General features: G+C 41.1%; 1 protein-coding gene across 1 annotated transcript; it reads left to right on the forward strand.

The window, feature by feature from the left end:
• Window positions 1-3,483: 3,483 nt before the first annotated feature.
• LOC118005449 (zinc finger protein 558-like) lies at window positions 3,484-10,537 on the forward strand. The gene is given in 6 exon segments (XM_034997386.1): window positions 3,484-3,517; window positions 4,119-4,207; window positions 4,794-4,920; window positions 8,312-8,407; window positions 9,023-9,105; window positions 9,761-10,537. Coding segments are annotated over 6 exon segments (1,206 nt in total).
• The last annotated feature ends 9,761 nt before the right edge of the window (window positions 10,538-20,298 follow it).

Here is a 20,298-nt window from a genome sequence, read left to right on the forward strand (position 1 = left end):
ACAAACAATGAATCATGGAACACTTCATCTAAAACTAATGATGTAATGTATGGGGATTAACATAAGAATAAAAAAAATTTTTTTTAAATTAAATTACTCAGTTTTCTTAGAAAATACTCACTTGTTGAAAATTCTGGTTAAAGTTTTTCTTTGCATTTGGTTCAAAACTAACATGATACGAAAAGGTCTATGTTAGAAAATCTTGCCCTCCCCTGTTCTTCCATCCTGTTCTTCCCTTAGGGACCTATATAGGTAATTGCTTTTAGTGGTTTATCGTGCATTCTTATCCTTCCAGGTTTTCAAGTGAATACAAGCAAATGTATTCTTGTTTCCACTTTACTTACACAAAACATTGTAGTCCTGTATGCGTTTTTCTTTGTCTTGCGTTTTGTCCCTTAACATATACTGGAGATTTTTCCATTATTAGTTCATACTTTGCTCCTTGTAATGGCGAATAGTATTAAAAACCAAGATCTAGACACTGGGTGTGCTAAGTAAGTGCCCCTTGAGTAACATTCCTTCTAGGACCTTTCCCTGGATTTAGCTAGGAAATATATGTGTGTTTTTGGCCGGGCGGGGGAGAGGTTGTTCTTATTGTTTAAGGTTTTATTTTTATTTTTTAAAGATTTTTTTTAAATTTATTTATTTGAGAGAGAGAGACCATGAGCAGGGGGGAGGGGCAGACAAAAAGGGAGAAGTAGACTCCCCACTTAGCAGGGAGCCCGCCCACCTGGGGCTCCATCCCCTGGGATTATGACCTGAGCCTAAGGCAGATGCTTAACCACCTGAGCCACCCAGGTGCCCCTAAAATTTTATTTTTAAGTAATCTCTACACCCAAGGTGGGGCTCAAACTTACAACCCCGAGATCAAGAGTCACACACTCCACCGACTGAACCAGCCAGGTGCCCGGGAAATATATGTTTTTTAAATCATGAGTTTAACATGGTATTTCTAATTCAGTTTTAATTTTGCAGTGTTTTTTTTTTCCTTAACTTTCTGGATTTTATGTTAATTTTTATATGTTACACTAAAAATATTGGCTCCTAATAACATTGATTTATTTACTTAATGGTACTCTCCTTCCCTGTATATAAAAAATGACACTCAGAAACATTGCTGCCCATATCTAGCAACCCCACTTCTGGAAATATATTCTGAGTGTCAACCTCCCAAAATACAAAACAATATGAGATTATTTGTGGGAGCATTATTTCCAGCAGCAAAAGATGAGAAGCAACTCAAATGTCCATCAGTAGGAAAGTGGCAGAATTAGCAATATACTTTGTTTTAAAGTCATAGGAAGGTATTGTTTTTTCAGACTGTTGTGGTCGTGTTTCCAAATTGATGAGCAATTAGGTTTCTCTTGTTGTTTGTTTTCAGTTTTGAGGATTGCAGTTGTATTTTTTTAAATATGATTCCAAAGCCAAAATTCTCTAATAAGACATGTTCAGGGAATTCTAACTATAATTCCTGTCTCTTCTTCTCAGTTATTCTCCTGCCCTTATTGGTCACCATTTATATTCATTTGTTTTATTCTCTCAGTATTTCTTTTGCATTTAGAAGCAAATGGGTATGTGTATCTGTGTATGTATCTGTCTATATGTGTCTATAAATGTATATATGCAAAATATATATATGCACATATATATACGTACATATGTGTCTCTCCTGGCCTTTCCCTTCTTATAAAAAGGAACATTCCATACACTGTTTTATACCTTGATTTTTTTTCTCTCCTTATATTTATTGGGGATAATAATCTCTATGAATACCTAGAGATCATCTCATTCTGTAATGGCTGCATGATTCTTCACTGTATGGATATCCCCTAGTTTATTCAACCAGTTCCCTATAGATGGTCATTTGTGTTGCTTTTAGTCCTTCGCTATTATATATATTGTCACAGTAAATAGTCTTAGACATCGGTTTTAGTATTTCCGTATCTTTGAGAAAGATTCCTTCAAGTGCGATTGACAGAGAAGAAGTAAACATCTTCACAGTTTTGCGTGATGATGACAAATTTCCTTCTGTAGGATTGCACCCCAGCAGTGTATGAGAGTGCCTTTCCGGACAGACTTTCCAATAAAGGGTTTTTCTTGATCTGACAGATAAGAAATAGTATGTGTAGTTGCAATCTGCATCTCTGTTATTATGAATAAGATCACCAGTGATTCTACCAAGGGTGGTGTCCTTGAAATGGTTGAAACCAGAGTGTCCCAAGTTGAGGAGTAAGTGGGACGTGAGGAAATGAGTCAAGGGTTGAAAACACTTTGCCAGTGATCAGGGAGAGACTAGGTGGAAACAGAAGGAAACCTGCCCTTATGATAGATTTATTTCACTACTAAAAACACTGCATTCCCCCATATATATATTTACTGTTAAGCCAACATATTGGTAAAAACGGCTCAATATCAGGAATATGGATTTATAATAAAGACAGCAACCTATTACTGAGTAGTTGAATAGCAGTCCAACAATTATTATTTTTTTTATCATGGCAAAACCCACTTAAGGTAGAAATATTGAAAAGCCAGTAATATTTCCCCCTCTTGTAGGAATTAAATTAAGGAAGTGTGGGCATTCTACTGAAATGTCACTGTAACACATAGATTTCACCATAATATGAAATTAATCTTTCTGTGAGGGTTACTTTTCTAAGCAGCAGGAAAAATGGTTAATAGAACACCCTAATTTAAATAAACTTAGCTTAAATTTAGAGATATATCAGCTTCTGACAAACTCTCATTAGTAATAAATTTAGGAAATGGCTAGATGTTGTAAACATCAAATGGGGAGTGCCTGAGGAGACAGGAGAGCGGCTGGACTGAGTCCTTTGTGTGGTTGAGAACAACTGAGTGGACAACGATGAGGTTTGGGAGGCTGGGTTCAGAGAGACATTTCTGAGCTGTTGTTCTAGATGGTAGAACAGGGTCAGGTGATGACAGAGTCTAGGGTGGTGCCGATGGAAGGTGCGGCCAACGTGGATGGGGACCAGCTCGTAACAGTGAGGGTCATCCTCACGCCCTCTGATGTTATCTGAGGGCAGTGGGACTGGAGATGGAAAGACTCATGGGAGGCAGATGGCAGCGTGTCTATTTGGTAAAGGGGTTGTAGCTGGGAATGTGTTTGTGACAACCGCTTGGATGGGAAGGATGTGCCCTGAGACTCGGTGGAGCTGAGGATTTAAATGGGGGTGACACAGGCTTGTGCTGGTTGTTCCAGTTAGGACAGAAGAGGACAAGCTTTTCACATGCCCTCCGTTCATCACATGCTAGTAAGCAAAGTAAAGACCCAGGATTGGAGACCCCACTTGCATTTAAAGGAGGACACGGTGGGCAGGCTGAGACCCGTTCATCCTCAGTAGCCTGGAGAGGGAGAAAGGCTGTGAAAGCTTCCTGTTTTCCTATTTCGTCCAGAGCCTGGCCTGCGTGCACTGTGGGGACGAGAGGAGGAGTGTCCGGGTGCTCTGTCTGAGTCACAGGATGGCGGCCATGGTTCTGTCCCCCACTTCAGTAAGTTGGGGGGCCCTCAAAATCCAAGCGTTAAAGGCCCCTGCACCACAGAGCAGGAAAGGAGGGGCTGAGCAGGGAGGTGGGAGTAGAGCCCCGAATGCCCAGGGGTCACCAGGACCCCGTGTGGTTCTTGGGATTTGGGGTGTTGGTGGTTTGAGTGTGTCTGTGGAGATCTCACCTGTGTCCTGAATATGGGAGAGCCTTTGAATTTACCTCAAATTCTTTCTATAAACTTGATAAAATGAAGTGCTGTCCCTTGAACTTCAATTTCCTCATCTGTGAAATAGGAATTATCCTCTTTTCCTCCCGTGCAGTAAGAGCCTTGGCCCTGTTTTCTGGCCCTGGTGCGACAGGGCTCTGCTCTGTTGTCCTGTGAAAGGTGTGTGTGTATGTGTGTGTGTGTGTGTGTGTGTGAGAGAGAGAGAGAGAGAGAGAGAGAGAGACAGGGTTCTGCTCTGTTGTCCTGTGAAAGGTGTGTGTGTGTGTGTGTGTGTGTGTGTGTGTGTTGGGGTATGGTCAATTACAGGTAGGTGAGGAAGCCTCCAAACTGGTGAGTGCTAGAATATAGAGCAATCCTGGACTCTTCCGACTCTTCTCTTCTCCAGCCCAGTCTTCCCTGTACTCAGCCTCTCCTCAAAAAGGATGCACAGAGGAGGAAGAGTTGGTTCATGGCTTCCTGACAAGCTGGTTACCGGTGAGTCACATATTTTTTTCCCAAATAATTATTCTTTTGACCAAAAGTTGGACTTACCTTTCAGGGCCTGGAGCCCCACAGCCAAGCCAGGTCTTCAGGCATTCCAGGATCTCCGGGCATCTGGTGGTGGATAAAGGGTTGTCAGTGTTTATCAACATTTTCTATATTTTCCTAACTTCCTCCAGAGTCACTTTATACATTACATTATTATTAGTTTTAAAGGAAAGACATGACTGTGTCCTATATTCAAGCAATTGGTGATGGCCACTGGGGAGTATCTCTGACATCTGCCATGTCCCCGGCCTATGCTCAGCCCTGAGATCGAGGGAAATAAGACTGCAGGATTCCATGGTCTCACTGGAATAAGGGACTCACCTACATGTTAAAGGTACCTTTCACCTTGGGAGTGGGCGTCAGTAGGCAGGAGAGGAGCCCTGCAGGCTGAGCCCAGGAGCAGTGGAGAGCAGAGCTCACAACACTGCCCGTACATCTTGTGCTTGGGGTTTCCTGTCCCTAGCCCTGTCATCCTCCTATCAACTTGGTGGGGGTGGTCCTTGGCTAAGCCATGATGCTTGTGACGGCTCAGGACTTGGTGACCTTCGAGGATGTGGCCGTAGAGTTCACGCAGGAGGAGTGGGCACTGCTGGACCCTTCTCAAAGAACACTGTACAGAGACGTGATGCGGGAGAACTGCATAAATCTGGCATTGCTGGGTAAGCCCCACCTCAGCCCTGCATTTATTTAATGACTCAGGTAATAAGTCTTTTCTTTTTTTAATTCATGTGACATTCACAGAACAGAAAACATTTTTAATGTATAATTCAGTGATTTTTAGTAATGCCACAGTTTTGTGCAACCATCTCTAATTCCAGAACATTTATTGCACCAAAAATAAACCCTATAATCATTAAGTAGCCACTCCCTTTCCCACCTACTCCAGCCACTGGCTACCGTGGATCTACTCTCTGTCTCTGGTTTTACCTGTTCTGGACATTGCATATAAATGGAATCATACAATATATAGCCTTTTGTATCTGACTTCTTTTGCTTAGAATAAAGTTTTCAAGGTTCAGCCATGCTGTAGCATGTGTCGAACTTTATTCCTTTTTCTGGCTGAATGTTATTCCATGGTGTGTATATACCACTTTCTCTGTGCCCACTCATCAGTCGATGAACATTTGAGTTGTTTCCGCCTTTTGGCTACTGTGAAGAGTGCTGTGCTCTGCTATGAACATTCATGTATGTTTTTGCCTGAACATTTGTTTTCAATTCTCTTGTACGTTTGCCTAGAAGTGGGATTCCTGGGTCATATGGTCATTTAATGTTTAACTTTTTGAGGAACCTCCAAACTTTTCTCCATGGTACCTGTGCACCATTTACATTCCCACCAACAATGTGGGAACACTTGGTTATTTGCATTTCCCTAAAGAATAATAAGATGGGTCCTCTTTCCATGTGCTTGTTAGTATATCTTCTTTGGGAAAATGTGTATTTGAGTCCTTTGCCCACTTTGAGAGGGCTGGGGTTGTTTGCCTTTTTATTGTCGAGTTGTAAGAATTCTTTATGTATTCAGGATGCTGGACCCTCATCAAATAGATGATTTGCAAATATTTTCTCCCATTCTATGGATTGTCTTCTCACTTTCTTGAAGGATAGTTTTGCTACATATAGAATTAATGAATGACAGAGGTTTTTTCCTTTCAGCACTCTGAATATGTCATCCCACTACTTTTTGGCCTCTGTGATTTCTGATGTGAAATCAGCTGTTAATCTGATTGATGGTGATCCCATATATGTGATGAACTAAAAATTCTCTTGTTGCTTTCAGGATACTCTCTTAGTCTTTAGCTTTCAACAGTTTGATTATAATGTGTCTCAATTTGGTCTCCTTGAGTTTATCCTCTTCGGTGTTCATTAAGTTTCTTGGATATGTAGATTCATGACTTTCTTCAGTTAAGGGAATTTTTTGGCCATCTATCTTTTTAAAATATTGTTTCTGCCCCTTTCTCCATCTCCTCTCCTTCAAGAACTCCATTATGCACATGTTGGTTGTTTGATGGTGTCCCACAGGTTTCTTATGCTCTGTTCTTTTTTTTTTTTTTTACCCTCTATGCTCTTCAAATTGGGCAATCTCAATTGACCTGTCTTCAAGTTCACTGATTCTTTCTTCCACCAGATCAAGTTTGATGATAAACTTTTCTAGTGAATGTTTCATTTTAATTTATTGTACTTTCCACTCCAAAATTTCTGTTTGGTTCTGTTTTATAATTTCTTTCACTATTTGTTGAGAATCCTTTTTCATGGTTTCCTTTAGCTCTTTGCACGTTCTTAAAATAGTTGAAATCTTGGTCTAGGGGTGCCTGGGTGGCTCAGTCGTTAAGCATCTGCCTTCGGCTCAGGTCATGATCCCAGGGTCCTGGGATTGGGCCCCACATTGGGCTCCCTGCTCAGCAGGAAGCCTGCTTCTCCCTCTCCCACTCCCCCTGCTTGTGTTCCCTCTCTTGCTGTGTCTCTCTCTGTCAAATGAATAAAATCTTTAAAAAAAAAAAAAAAAAGAAGAAATCTTGGTCTAGTAAGTCTCTTCCTTAGGGACAGTGTTTCTTAATTTCCTTTTTCTGTAATGGTCATGCTTTTTTGTTTCTTTGCATGCCTCATAATTTGTTGAAAACTCCAAAAACGTTTGGAATGTTAGGACAGTTCTGTAAGTCAGAGATTCTCCTATCCCCAAGGTTTATTGTTGTTGCTTGTTCTAGTTAGTATTGTTTGGTGACATTTTCTGAACTAATTTTGTAATGTCTGTATTTGTCGTGTGTGGCCACTGCAATCTCTTGTTAAGTTAACGGTCAGCTAGTGATTTATCAGAGGTTTCCTTAAATGCCTGGAACTCCAAAACTCCCAGTCTTTGCAGATGGTCTCTGTGTATATAGGAGCATGCCTTCAAAACTCAAACAGTTTACAACTCTGCCTTAGCCTTCACTAACTGCTTGTGTAGAGCCTGAAGGTCAGTCAAAGGTGAAGGCTTAGTGCCTTTTCAGATATTTTCTGAGCGTACACCCAACCGTGGGTATGTACATGTTCTATATTCCTAGGACTGTGCGAGCTTTTCAAAGCCCCTTTCCCCCAAAGCATCTTGTTCCCTGCTTTTCCTCTGAGACTTTTTGGCTAGTCTTATGTGTGCTTTAGTGATTTTCCCTTGCCCCAAGCAGCAGTAGCTAATACATTTAAATGTAGTCAGTACATGCCCCAGCCCTCCGCCCCCATAGCCACTTCAATTCCAGGAGAGTTTGGAGTTAAACGAAATAAAGGCAAGCCCTGTGAGCCACCAGGAAGGTCAAAACAGACAATCACACTTCTTTGAAAATAAGATTTGTCCTACTTCTACCAGTACTAAGAGCACAGATTGTTGTCTTCAAAATGCTTGCTTGGGTGGGACGGAGGATAGGGTGAGGATCAGCTAAAATGTCACAAAGCTCTCTTACAGATTCAGCTGTTTGTCTTGATTAAGCATTTTCCTTGTTGCTGTAAGCTCTTGATCACTTCCTAGAGTTTTAGTAATTCAAACAGTTTTTACCTGTTAATTTGCTTTTTTTTTTTTTTTTTGTGGAGGTTAGACTGTAGAGTTCCCGACTCCACCATTTTTGCTGACATCACTTCTCAGAAGTCTTTCTTGAGCACCTTTATGTTCCTAGGCCTGTGCTAGGAATTGGGAATACAGTGGTGAACAAGACAGATGTGGTCCCTACCATCATGGAGCTTACACTCTAATGCCTGCCCTATGAACTGAAGATCTAGTCCTGGGACTGACTTTATATTCTCTATGCATAAAAGTTTTGGAGCTTTTAAATATGTATTTGAGCTTGGGTATTAGTTTCTGGTACTAGTTATTCCCCCAGGCACCGTGGGCATTGACTGAGGATACATTCATTTTTTTTTTTTTTCACTATGAAAGAGAGCTACTGTATTTATTAGATTTTAGGGATAATTATCCCATTGTTCCTAAAGCCACACCTGCTTATTTTCAGAAGTAGGGGCTTCAGTTTCATGGTGGGGCTCATTTTCCCCTGTAGAGTCCCCCTACATACTATGTCCTTTCTTTATGTATAGGAAATCAAGTTGATAAACCTGGTCTGGTGTCTGAATTGGAGCAAGAAGATAAAGTGATTACAGAGGAAATCAGAATTCTCCCAGGCAACTGTCCAGGTGAGCACCAGGTAGATTGTGAGTCCTTGTGAGGAACATGTCTGGCCTGTGGCTTGGGAGTTTGGAGTATTACATTAGGAAATGTCACTCAGGGAACTTCGTAAAATGCCCTTTTTTTTTTTCCTGACAAGATCAAAAGCATTTAGGATAAGCTTCCTTGTGTACCTTCTTTGCTTCCTCTTAAATTCTCTGTTCATCACTTCACACTTCAGCCTTAGAGGAAGAAAAAAGACATGTCTCTTTTTCTTCTTAAATGTAAGTTTCACGTGAGCTCCATCCCACTTTACATTCCTGACGATTCCTTCTTCTGTCAGCCTCAATCTCAATCTTCCTAGAGTCTTAAAAATACCTAAAATTGGGGCACCTGGGTGGCTCAGTCGGTTAAGTGTCTGCCTTCGGTTCAGGCTTTGTGTTCTTTCTCGCTATCTCTGTTGCTATCTCTCTTTCTCTGAAATAAATACAATCTTTTAAAAATACCTAAAATTGTCATACCTGTGTCCCTTTCATTGCAAACCTCCTGAAAAACACTAATCCTTTAAGGTCTGTCTTCAGTAATATGTGCATTTTATCTTTTATTTTCTCCACAAACTTAAACTTCTTTTCAATTTGTTTCAGATTTGGAGACTCTACTTAAAGCCAAAGGGTTAACTTCTAAGTAGCATGTTTTTAGAAAAGAACAATATGAAGGTGTAAAAATGGTAAGATTTCTAATTTTCCACAGTAGGAATATGCCATAAATTAGAAAAACTACAAAGTTACCAAGAGAGTCATTCTCCCAAGAGAAAGTGGCCTCTGAAGAGATACCATGAAACTGTTGTGAATTTGGAGAAAAATGATTTCACAGTTATTTCTTCCCTGAGCATCTCCATAATTGTTTCCATAAATGTGACTCAGATATTAAAGATTTCAAACATAAACTGGTGTTAAACCTATCAGAAAACTGTTCTCTGAATATGATAAAGACTTGTGGCACCACAGCCATCTTTTTTAACTTCTTTTTTTTTTTTTTAAAGATTTTATTTATTTATTCATGAGAGACAGAGAGAGAGAGGCAGAGGGAGAAGTGGGCTCCCAAGGAGCAGGGAGCCCGATGTGGGACTCGATCCCGGGACGCTGGGATCATGACCTGAGCCGAAGGCAGACGCTTAACCATCTGAGCCACCCAGGTGCCCCATCTTTTTTAACTTCTAATCACTCAAACTAGCATAAAGCCTATACAAACACTCAAAGTAGCAAAAATGCCAAATTATAATGTTATACATAACAGAATTCCTGGGAGAGAGAATTCCTACAATAGCACTGAATATTAAAAATACTATAAATTATAGTTATCATTCATCTCTTAATCAACAGGAAAGAAATCATCTTGGAGTGAAACTCAACAAATGTAATCAGTGCTTTAAAATCGTCAGCACAAAATCTAACCTCACTCAGCACAAGAGAATTCATACTGGAGAAAAACCCTATGTCTGTAATCAGTGTGGCAAATCCTTCAGCAGTAGTTCTTACTTGACTGTTCATAAAAGAATACATAATGGGAAGAAACCCTGTGAATGCACTGACTGCAGGAAAGCCTTCAGTAATCCCTCTTCCCTTAGACTGCACGTGAGAATTCACACTGGAGAAAAACCTTACAAATGTAATCAGTGTTTTCATGTCTTCCATACTAGATGTATCCTCAAAAGGTACAAGAGAGTTCATACTGGGGAGAATCATTATGAATGTAATCAGTGTGGCAAGGCCTTCAGCACGAGGTCTTCCATTACTGTGCACAACAGAATTCATACAGGGGAGAAACCTTATGAGTGCCACGATTGTGGGAAAGCCTTTAGGAAGAGCTCACATCTGACCCAGCACGTGAGAACTCATACTGGAGAAAAACCCTATGAGTGTGATCAGTGTGGAAAATCCTTCAGCAGTAGTTTTTCTCTTACTGTGCACAAGAGAATACATAATGGAGAGAAACCCTATGAATGTAGTGACTGTGGGAAAGCGTTTAATAATCTCTCATCTGTTAAGAAACACGTGAGAACTCACACTGGAGAAAAACCCTACAAATGTAATCATTGTGGGAAATCTTTCAGCAGTAACTCTTACCTTTCTGTGCACAAGAGAATTCATAATAGGTAGATAGGAATGCAGTGACTATGGGAAAGCATTCATTGGTTTCTCATCCCTCTGACATCATGGGAACTCATGCTGGATGTAGAAATTATCTTTGTATAACAAATTAGCCCCAAAACTTAGTGCTTTAAAGCAACAAACATTTATTATCTCACAATTTATGTAGGTCAGGGGTTCAGAAATGGATTAGCTATGTCTTTCTGGTTCTAGTTCCCTCACAAGGTTGCAACCAATATGTTGACCAGAACTGCAGTCACCTGAAGTCTTTAGGACTGAAGGGTCCACTCTGAAGATTGATTATTCACATGCCTGACAAACTAGTGCCAGTTGTTGGCATGGGACCTGTGGTTCCTTGCCATGTAGGCCTCTCTGCAGTGATGAGTGTCTTTATAATATGGCAGCAAGTTCTCCCCAAATAATGTGATCCAAAAGAGCCAATGCAGAAGCCATAATGTCTTTTATGACCTAGCCGCAGGATATATTCTCTTCATCTGTATTGTGTTGGTCACCCACACTGGTTCTGACAGTGTGGGAGGAAACTACACAAGATATGGATACAAGGAGACAGAAAACACTGGGAACCATCTTGGAGATTGATCATGACTCAGTGAAGAAAAGCTATCAGCAGATCCTCCTTCTAATCCAGTCAATATGGAATACCATTCAATAGCCCAAATGTTAACTCACTGTGGAGAGAAACCCTATAAGTGCCTACTTTGTGGTAAAACTTTTACCTCAAACTCTCACAGAAGTAAAAAAAAATTACCAACTGGGGAGAAACAGGAGGAATGCATTGGCTAAAGGAAAGCCTTTGTGGTATCTTGTGAATCACATGAAATTCACATGAAGGGAAAACCCTATGAATATCATCAAAATGGAAAACTCTTCAGAAGACACTCATCCTTTAAGACATACATAAGAAATCACACTGTACAGGAACACTGTATATAAGGAATATGGAAGGAAACAATTGGCACTCTCCGCTCTACTTTACTCTCCCCTGCTCTGTGCCTCGAGAGGTTAATGGACTATATCAGTGGGCTCATATACCTCAGGCTTCTGTTTGGGTTGGTCAGTGGGGAGCCCAGGTGGGAGATCAGAAGGATAGAGGAGAGTGAGTCCACCCCACAGCATATCCCTGCAGGAGAATTGGGTTCTGGATGCTACACTTGGCCACTTTTCAGTCCCTGTAGTGCAGCCCTCTCCCCTCTTCCTACCATGCCCCAAATTTTCAATAATCACTCCCTCCTCTGTCCTCTCCTTCCTTGTTCTTCTTCCAGTCATTGAATATGCACTATCCCTTTTTTGTTTCCCTACACCCTGCCTGCAATTGTTCTGGTCTAGTGATACACCAATGTACTGAGAATATAATGAAAGGTCTTTACCATTTTCTACAAGGCCCCAAACAATTCAGATCCACTGCAGAGCCGACCTCACCTTCCACCATTCCTGTTTACTTCCTACACTATAGTTGCGCTGGTCTTGCTGTAGCCCCATCATCCCAGCACAGTTCAGTATCAGGGTCTCTGTAATGCCTAGACTGATATTCCCAACATAGCTACATAGCTCACTCGCTCAGTTTACTTAGGTTTCTGCCAAAATGTCACTTGAATTGAAAGGCTTTCATTCCCACTCCAAATATATGAGCAAGTCTCCAGTTCCCACGTTTATTATCTTTATTGGAAGTTATTCATCTCAATAGCACTTACCACCATCTGACTGACTCTATATATACCTCTTTATTTGACTAATATTTATTCCCCATCCCAACCCCCACTATGTTGTGAACACCACGAAAGCAAGGACTGTGTGTTTGATTTATCACTGTAGATCCTGTACCATAGCCATGCCTGGTACAGAGACAGTGTTCTATTGCATAGCAATTAGGAGTATGGACTCTGGAGAGAAACTATTTGAGTTCAAGTCCAGACCCTACTGCTTAATCACCTGCTTACCTCAGGCAAGTAACAAACACTTTGTGCCAGTTTTTTCATTTATAAAATGCTAACAATGAGAGTGCCTACTTTGTAAACTTGAATTGAAGGTTCAATTAATTAATATATGTAAAGCACTTGGGAGACTGCCTGGTATATAGGAAACCCTATATATATATTTCATTTTTTATTGTGAATTAATTAAAATTAATTGTAGGATTATACCAAGCAAAACAAGCCAGACACAAAAAAGTAAATACTGTATGATTCTATTTACATAGATTTCTAGAACAGGCAGAAAATAATCTGGACGGGGGTGGAGAACAGGGGTTGCAACTAAGTATGAGGCAAGGGATGTGAGGCAGTAGCTTGGATTGACTGGGAAAGGACAAGAAGGAACTTCACAGGGTGAGAAAATGTTTTATATCTTGATAGGAGTATAAGTTACGCAGATATATTTATTTGGCAGGATGCATCAAACTGTACACTTAAGATCTGTACATTGCACTGCATGTAAGTTATGCCTCAATTTAAAACTCAATTCGCTAAGTGAAAGAGACAAAAAGCCACATGTTGTATGACTCCGTTGTATGACATTCTGGAAAAGACAAGACTGTGGGGAAGGACAAATCAGTAGTTGCTAGGGATAAGAGGTAGAAGATAGGATAACTACAAAGGCATAGCACAAGGGAATTCAGGAGTTTTGGTACTATCCTATAGCATGACAAATCTCTCTGTATTTTTTCAAAACTTACGGAACATTAAACCACAAAGAGTGAATATTATTATAGGTTAAAACAAAATACAATCACCAGGTAGCAGAGGTAACACAAAATGGAATACAGACTATAACAAATGAACTTAACTGTATTACAAATGAATATCATAACCACACTGAAGAGGATGGAGAAGAAACCTAACTTACTTAGGAAAACTGTATTTTGACCAGATACTATAAGGCTAAAAGCAAAAAGAACTGTACAGAAATCCTGTACTAGAGTTAATAAATTTGTTTCTCTCAAGGGTATGGGTTGGCAATTCTGAACCACTTTATGTATATACTAGGGTTGGACAACTAAGTATATATGTTGTAGATCCTTAAAGCCAGTTTCTTGCTCTCAGAGACGTTACAAACAAGGAAAGAGAAAGGCTAGAGTGGACCCTGTGGTGTTGGATTGGAATTGGAGATAGAAGTAAGAACTTGGGGTTTCTTGAAAGATGATGATAGATACGTACATAGATACATAACTAGATAAGCACAGAGGTATGCGTATGCCTGAAGTGGAGTACATACATATATTTTCAACCTCTGTCAACAGAGAAGAAGACCTAGAAGCGGTGGCACTTCAGTAGCAATGAGTACACCTGGCACCTAGATCTAGGTTTGTAAATGCCATTCTCAAAAAAAGGGGATGGTAACCAGGGCTCCTTGGAGAAGTGGTTAATTCCAGGGCTCGGGCAGAGAAAATATAAAATGATCCTGGAATATCTTGCGATGCCATAAAGTAAAGTAAAGAAATGCTCAAAAGGTGCTGGGTGCTTGTTGAAAAAACACAGGTGCCAACCTAAATGCTCTTTTAATAGAGAAGGAAGAGTCCCAGGGAAGTCCAAAAAACCTGCCTAAATATTTCCTTCGGGTCTTTGAAAAACACTTAACCTGTAACTACGCAGGAAAAGTCACTAGGAGGCTTAGCCAAGAATAGCTACTGAAAGGTGAAGAGTGGCACAGAAATTTAAGAGGACACACATTCTAGGAATTGGAGTTGGTTTTTGGACTCATCCACAGTGGAGTGATCTTGGGGAAAACCCATTTCAACCAATACCTTAGAAATGCCACACCATGATATGTATCATGCACTAAGAGGAAGAGATACACCTTAGGAGTAAGTGCAAAATTGAAATAAACCTGCCCTTACAAAATTTAAAAACTCGAGGTGATACATTAGTCCTATAACTGCCTGCCATTACAAAACTTAATCATTAGAAGAATAATCAAGAGCCTCTACAACATATCATTAACAATATCCAGCACACAATAAAAAAATACTAGACATGCAAAGAAACAGGAGAAGGTACCAATTATGAATGTGTAAGTCAATAGAGGCTGACCCAGAAACAATCCAGGTATTGGAGTCAGCAGACAAGGACTTCAAAATAATTATGAAAAATATGGTTTTTTTTAAATGAAGGAAATGGACACCTGTGTGGCTCAGTCAGTCAAACATCCAACTCTTGGTTTCAGTTCAAGTAATGATCTTGGGGTTGTGGGATCGAGCCCCACGTCAGCCACTGTGCTCAGCATGGAGTCTGCTTCAGATTCTCCCTCCCCTTCCCTACCACTCACTCTATCTCTCACATAAATAAATAAAATCTTTTTTAAAATAAATAAAAAATAAAAATGAAGGAAACATTGACAAATTGTGGAAAACTGAAAGCAAACTGCAAAGCTTCAAAGCAACCAAAGGAACACATTACTTTCAAAAGAGAATAATAAGACTAATGATGACTTTTTTAAAGAAACCAAAGAAACAGAAAGACAGTAAATGACATCTAAAGGATTAGATTGAAAAAAAAAAAGCTCAGTCTAAAATTGTATAACTTGACAAAATGTTCTTCAAAAGTGAAGATGAAATGAAAATGTTTACCAGTGGATTTTTTTAAGAGCTGAAAGAACTAATCAACAGCTGCACTTCAAGACACTAAAATGAGTTCTTTGGGCTGAAGGAAAATCATTCCATGTGGAGACCTATGGATGTAGATCAATAGGAAACATAAATGTGAGTAAATACAAATAATAACTATTTAAAAAAAAAAACCTGTATAGTTTTAGAATTTTCTTGGAAATCTAAAATTTTTCTGAATAAAAAAGGTTTTAGGGGGCACCTGGGTGGCTCAGTTGGTTAAGCAACTGCTTTCAGCTCAGGTCATGATCCTGGAGTCCCAGGATCGAGTCCCACATCAGGCTCCCTGCTCAGTGGGGAGTCTGCTTCTCCCTCTGACCCTCCCCCCTCTCATGCTCTCTCTCTCTCAAATAAATAAATAAAATATTTTTAAAAAAAGGTTTTAGAAATTGTTGAACTGATTCCCCCCATAGAGATGATGGAAGGCACAGCAAGTGACCCCCCGGTCTGTCCACCAAGATTAGAACTTATGGAATCCCCAGCAAGTGATGCTCACAATCGGCATCCAACAGTGAAGCTGACAGAAACCCTAGCAAGAGACTACCAGCCTCCTCCAACACTAGAGGCAACAGAATTTCAAATAGTAATCCCCCACTCACCTCCAAGCACAAAAGATGGAGTCCAAACAAGCAACACCTCCGTCCTCCCAAACCAGAGATGATGGAAATTCTAACAAGCACCCCAGTCACTTCCAATTCTAGAAAAGATAGCAGCAGGCCCAGAAGGGACTCCTTCAGCTTCCCTGCAACAGTAGAGAATGGGGAGCCCAATCCCAGTGACCCACCCAGTCTATACCAACAAGACAGACAAAGGGAGTCCCAGAAAGTGACTAGGGATAAGTAGAGCCCTATCCTATCCTCAAAACTCACCCCAAACTAGAGAAAATAGGATCTCCATCTGGTGACCCCTCCCGCAGATCTCCAGACCAGAAACAACAGGAACCTCAGCCTCTGACCCCCCAGTTACCCCAATATCAGAGACCAGGGAAGCTTCAGCAAATGAGCTCTAGGACAAATTCTTAGAAAAATATAACTTGCCAAATGTGACTAGATTCACAGAGGGCACTGGAATGTTGGTGTTGGAGTCTTCCAAGTTTATCCAGGGCTTTGTTTCTGAATCTTTAAAGGATACATGCTGGGACAGCCCAAGGCAAGGGGTTTGTGCATGTGGCATCTTGCACCTGTGGGTCACTCTCTGGGGGGCAGGGGACAGTAGAAGAAACAAGGCTGGCACCTTTGTGTTCATGGCAACATTATTCACAATAGCCAAGATATCGAAACAACCTGTGTCCATTGATGGGTGAATGAACAACAAAAATGTGGTATAGATATGAACAGAATATTATTTAGCCATAAAAAAGAGTGAGATCTTTCCATTCACAACAATATAGATGGGCCTTGAAGGCATTATGCTAAGTGAAGTAAGAGAAAAAGACAAATGCCATATGATTTCACTTATATGTGGAATCTAAAAACAAAAACAAAACTCAGTTCATAGATACAGAGAACAAATTGATGGTTGTCAGAGGCAGGAGGTGAAGGGGGTCAAAAGGTGCAAACTTCCAATTATAGAATATATAAGTCATGGGGATGTCATGTACAGCATGGTGACTATAGTTAATAATACTGTATTGTGTATTTGAAAGTTGCTAAGAAAGTAAATTTTTTAAATTCTCATGGCAAAAAAAGTAAGTATATATACTGATGGATTTTAACTACACTCCTTGTGATAATTTTGCAACATATACAAATATCAAATCATTATATTGTACACCTGAAACTAATATACTGTTACATGTCAATAATATCTCAATTTTAAAAAGAAAAGAAAAGAAAAACTAGGATCTATATTTTAAAAAAAGACTGACACAGGAGGATGCCTACCAGGAGAATCATGATGATGTCGATGCCGGTGATTCATATTATCTAACACTTAGCAAAGACATTCTATGTGCCACACATGAAATGACTCTTCATCTGCACAATACTGTAAATCAGGTCACTATGCTATTTTAATGGTTTTCTTTTGCTGTGTAACAAATTTAACGACTTAAAACCACACAGTCATTTATTATCTCACAATTTCTGTGGGCCAGGAGTCTGCACATCATTTAGCTAGGTTTTGAGAGCTCTCAAGACTGCAATCAAGGTGTCTGCTGGCCACATTCTCATGTGGAGGCTCGACTGGAGAAGAATATGCTTCCACGCTCATTCATGTTATTGGCAAAGTTAATTTCCTTGTGGTTGTAAGACTTGTGATACCAGTTTTATACTGGCTGTTGGCTGGAGGCCACCCTCAGATCCTAGGAACAGCCACAGTTCCCTTCATGTGGCCCCTTTCATAGGCAGTTCACAATAGGATTGTCTGCTTTTCAACACCACCAGTAAAATCTCTCTCCAACCTGCTAACAGGAACTCTTATATAGTATTCCATAATCATGGGAGTGACATTCCATCATCTTCTTCATGTTCTATGAGTTAGAAACAAGTCACAGGGACGCCTGGGTGGCTCAGTTGGTGAAGCATCTGCCTTCAGCTCAGGTCATGATCCCAGGGTCCTGGGATCGAGTCCCACATCGGGCTCCCTGCTCAGCGGGGAGTCTGCTTCTCCCTCTGCCTGCCGCTCCCCCTGCTGTGCTTGTTTGCGCTCTCTCTCTCTCTGACAAATAAATAAATAAAATATTTTAAAAATAGAGAGAGAGAAAGAAGTCACATACCCTGCCATGCTCAGGGAGAGGGGATTATGCAAAGTGGTGGACACCAGGAAGTGGGAATTATTGAGGGGGGGGGTCATCCTAAAGTGCATCCACCAACAGCTATTTTCCCCAACATGACAGGACAGAAAGGAAGATCAGTGATGTTCTTTTAACTCCCTGAAGCCCAGGTGTCACATCTGTGAAACACACGGTCGTCCTGAGTAGTCCACCATGTGAGGTTCATGAAATGACCCCATACACCATGGAACTCATTCCCTGAGGCTTGAAAATGCATATTTATAATAATAAAAATACTAATAAAGCTACTTACCTGTATTGAGCTAATACCATTTACCAGGCTCAGTGCTTAATGCTTTTCCAGTCTTATCCAATTTAATCTCAGAATGACCCTGCAGTAGTTCTGTAATTATCTTTTTCTAAAATTGAGGAAACTGAGGCTTAGGGAGGTTTAATGAGTTGTCTCAAACTGCCTGGTGAACAACCAGCCAACTGACAAATTTCTAACTTTGAAGTCTTGTTGTGAACCATTCCAGAGGAATACCCTTAACCATGGGAGCTTTGCCTGCTCCTTCCCCTATGGGTTACTGTTCAGCATTCTGTATTTCTCAGAGCAGCCCTATAGGGACTGTGCTCAGAAACCTCACAAGGTGGGGTATCTGACTCTTGGTTTCAGCTCAGGTCATGGTCACATGATCTTGAGATCAAGCCCCACATCCAGCTGTGCACTCAGCATTGAGTCTCCTTCAGATTCTCTCTCCCTCCCACTCACCCTCTATTTCTCTTTTCCTCTCTCTCTCTCTCTCTCAAATAAATAAATAAAATCTTTTAAAAAAGCAAAGAAACCTCAGCTCCTTGTTTCTCCTTAATGCTGGAATGCCAAATGTACCTGTAGGTCCATCAACCAGAGCACAGTGAAACAAAGCAACTTGCTGTGTGACCTTTGAGAGTTCACTGTCCTCTCTGATTCATTTTCTAAAGCTGTCAATGAAAGCTTCCCTAATGTCTAACATCTTTGGTGTGGTAGATTGGGTTCCCTAAGGAAAAAACTCTGAGATCTGTTAGCCTGCCATCATCAGACAGGTGAGTGAAACCATCCTGAATCATCCAGTCCAGCCAAGCCATTGGCTGACCCAAGAGGTTAGACACAGAAGCCTGGATTTAATTAAGTGCTGGCCTGGCTTATGGAATGGTGAGAAATAACAGCTGTTTGTTGTTTTAAGCCACTAAGTATTGGAGTGTTTGTTAACAGCAACAAATAGAGATAAGGGTTTAGTTTATTTACATGGGGGAGTTTTATCAGGGGTAACTTGGGATCAGCATCCGTAAGGGAGGGAAGTGGGTCTGAGCAGAGGGGAAAATCACACTGCAGTGCATCTGCAACCAAAACCTTCCCTGATCCCACAGGGAGCACTCTAACTGTGGTGGTTCTTCAGAGTTGTCCCACATTCCACTGGCTTACTAGGGCTGCTGTACTGAAGGACCACGGGGGCCTTAAACAACAGAAATGTATTCTCCCACAGTTCTGGGGCTGGAAGTCCAAGATCAAGGTGTCAGCAGGGTTGGTTCTTTCTGAGGTTGTGAGGGAGAATCTGTCCCTTGCTTCTCTTCAAGGTCCTGGTGGTTCCCTGGAAATCTTTGGCTCCTTGTCCACACCTTGGCTTGCAGGTGTGTTGTCCCAGTTTCTGCCTTTGTCTTCGCATGGCATTCTCCCTGTGTGCCTGTGTCCAACTTTCCCCTTTTATAAGGACACCAGTCATATCAGATCAGGGGCCCATCCTACTCCAGCATGACTTCACCCTAACTAATTCCATCTACAGTGACCTTATTTCCAAGGAAAGTCACATTCTGAGATATTGGAGGTAAGGATTTGAACATATCTTTTTTTAGAGGGTTTGGGGGAGACACAATCAAACCCTTAACAGGCACAGGGGCCAGAGCTTCGTACCCCACATAAACCAGTCATCAGATGTGGCTGCCCTAAGGAAGGGAGCATAACTGTGGGCAAAGCAGCTCCCTTAAACCTAGGAGAGTGCTGGCAGAGGGACTCCGTTGTGAGCCCCCAGCAGGCAACAGCCCCTGACAGCTGGAAGAGTGAGCATCTGGGTTCTGAAGAGGTGTTCTGGATGGTGCCCTACGGTGTCAACTACAGTGAATCCACCACAGCAACCACAGTGGTGTACTTGCCACAGCACCCACTACACCTACCACAGTGATAGATCTACCCACTAGATCTACTACAGCATCTACTGCAGTGGCAACCTGTGGTTCTGATTACAACAAGGGCTTCTAGAGGCGCTTGAGGTGTAAGACTGGGTGAGTCATGTTGAGGGCACAATCTCAGGCAGCACAGTCAGGCTTATGGGGTTGAAACCATGCCCCAAGAGATGGGTCAGCAGCATCCAAGAAAGTTAGAGACCAAGAGCTGGAAAGCGCGAA

This window comes from Mirounga leonina, unplaced genomic scaffold (assembly GCF_011800145.1).
Source record: "Mirounga leonina isolate KUSES-001 unplaced genomic scaffold, KU_Mleo_1.0 Mir_94, whole genome shotgun sequence".
NCBI classification, from domain to species: Eukaryota; Metazoa; Chordata; class Mammalia; order Carnivora; family Phocidae; genus Mirounga; species Mirounga leonina.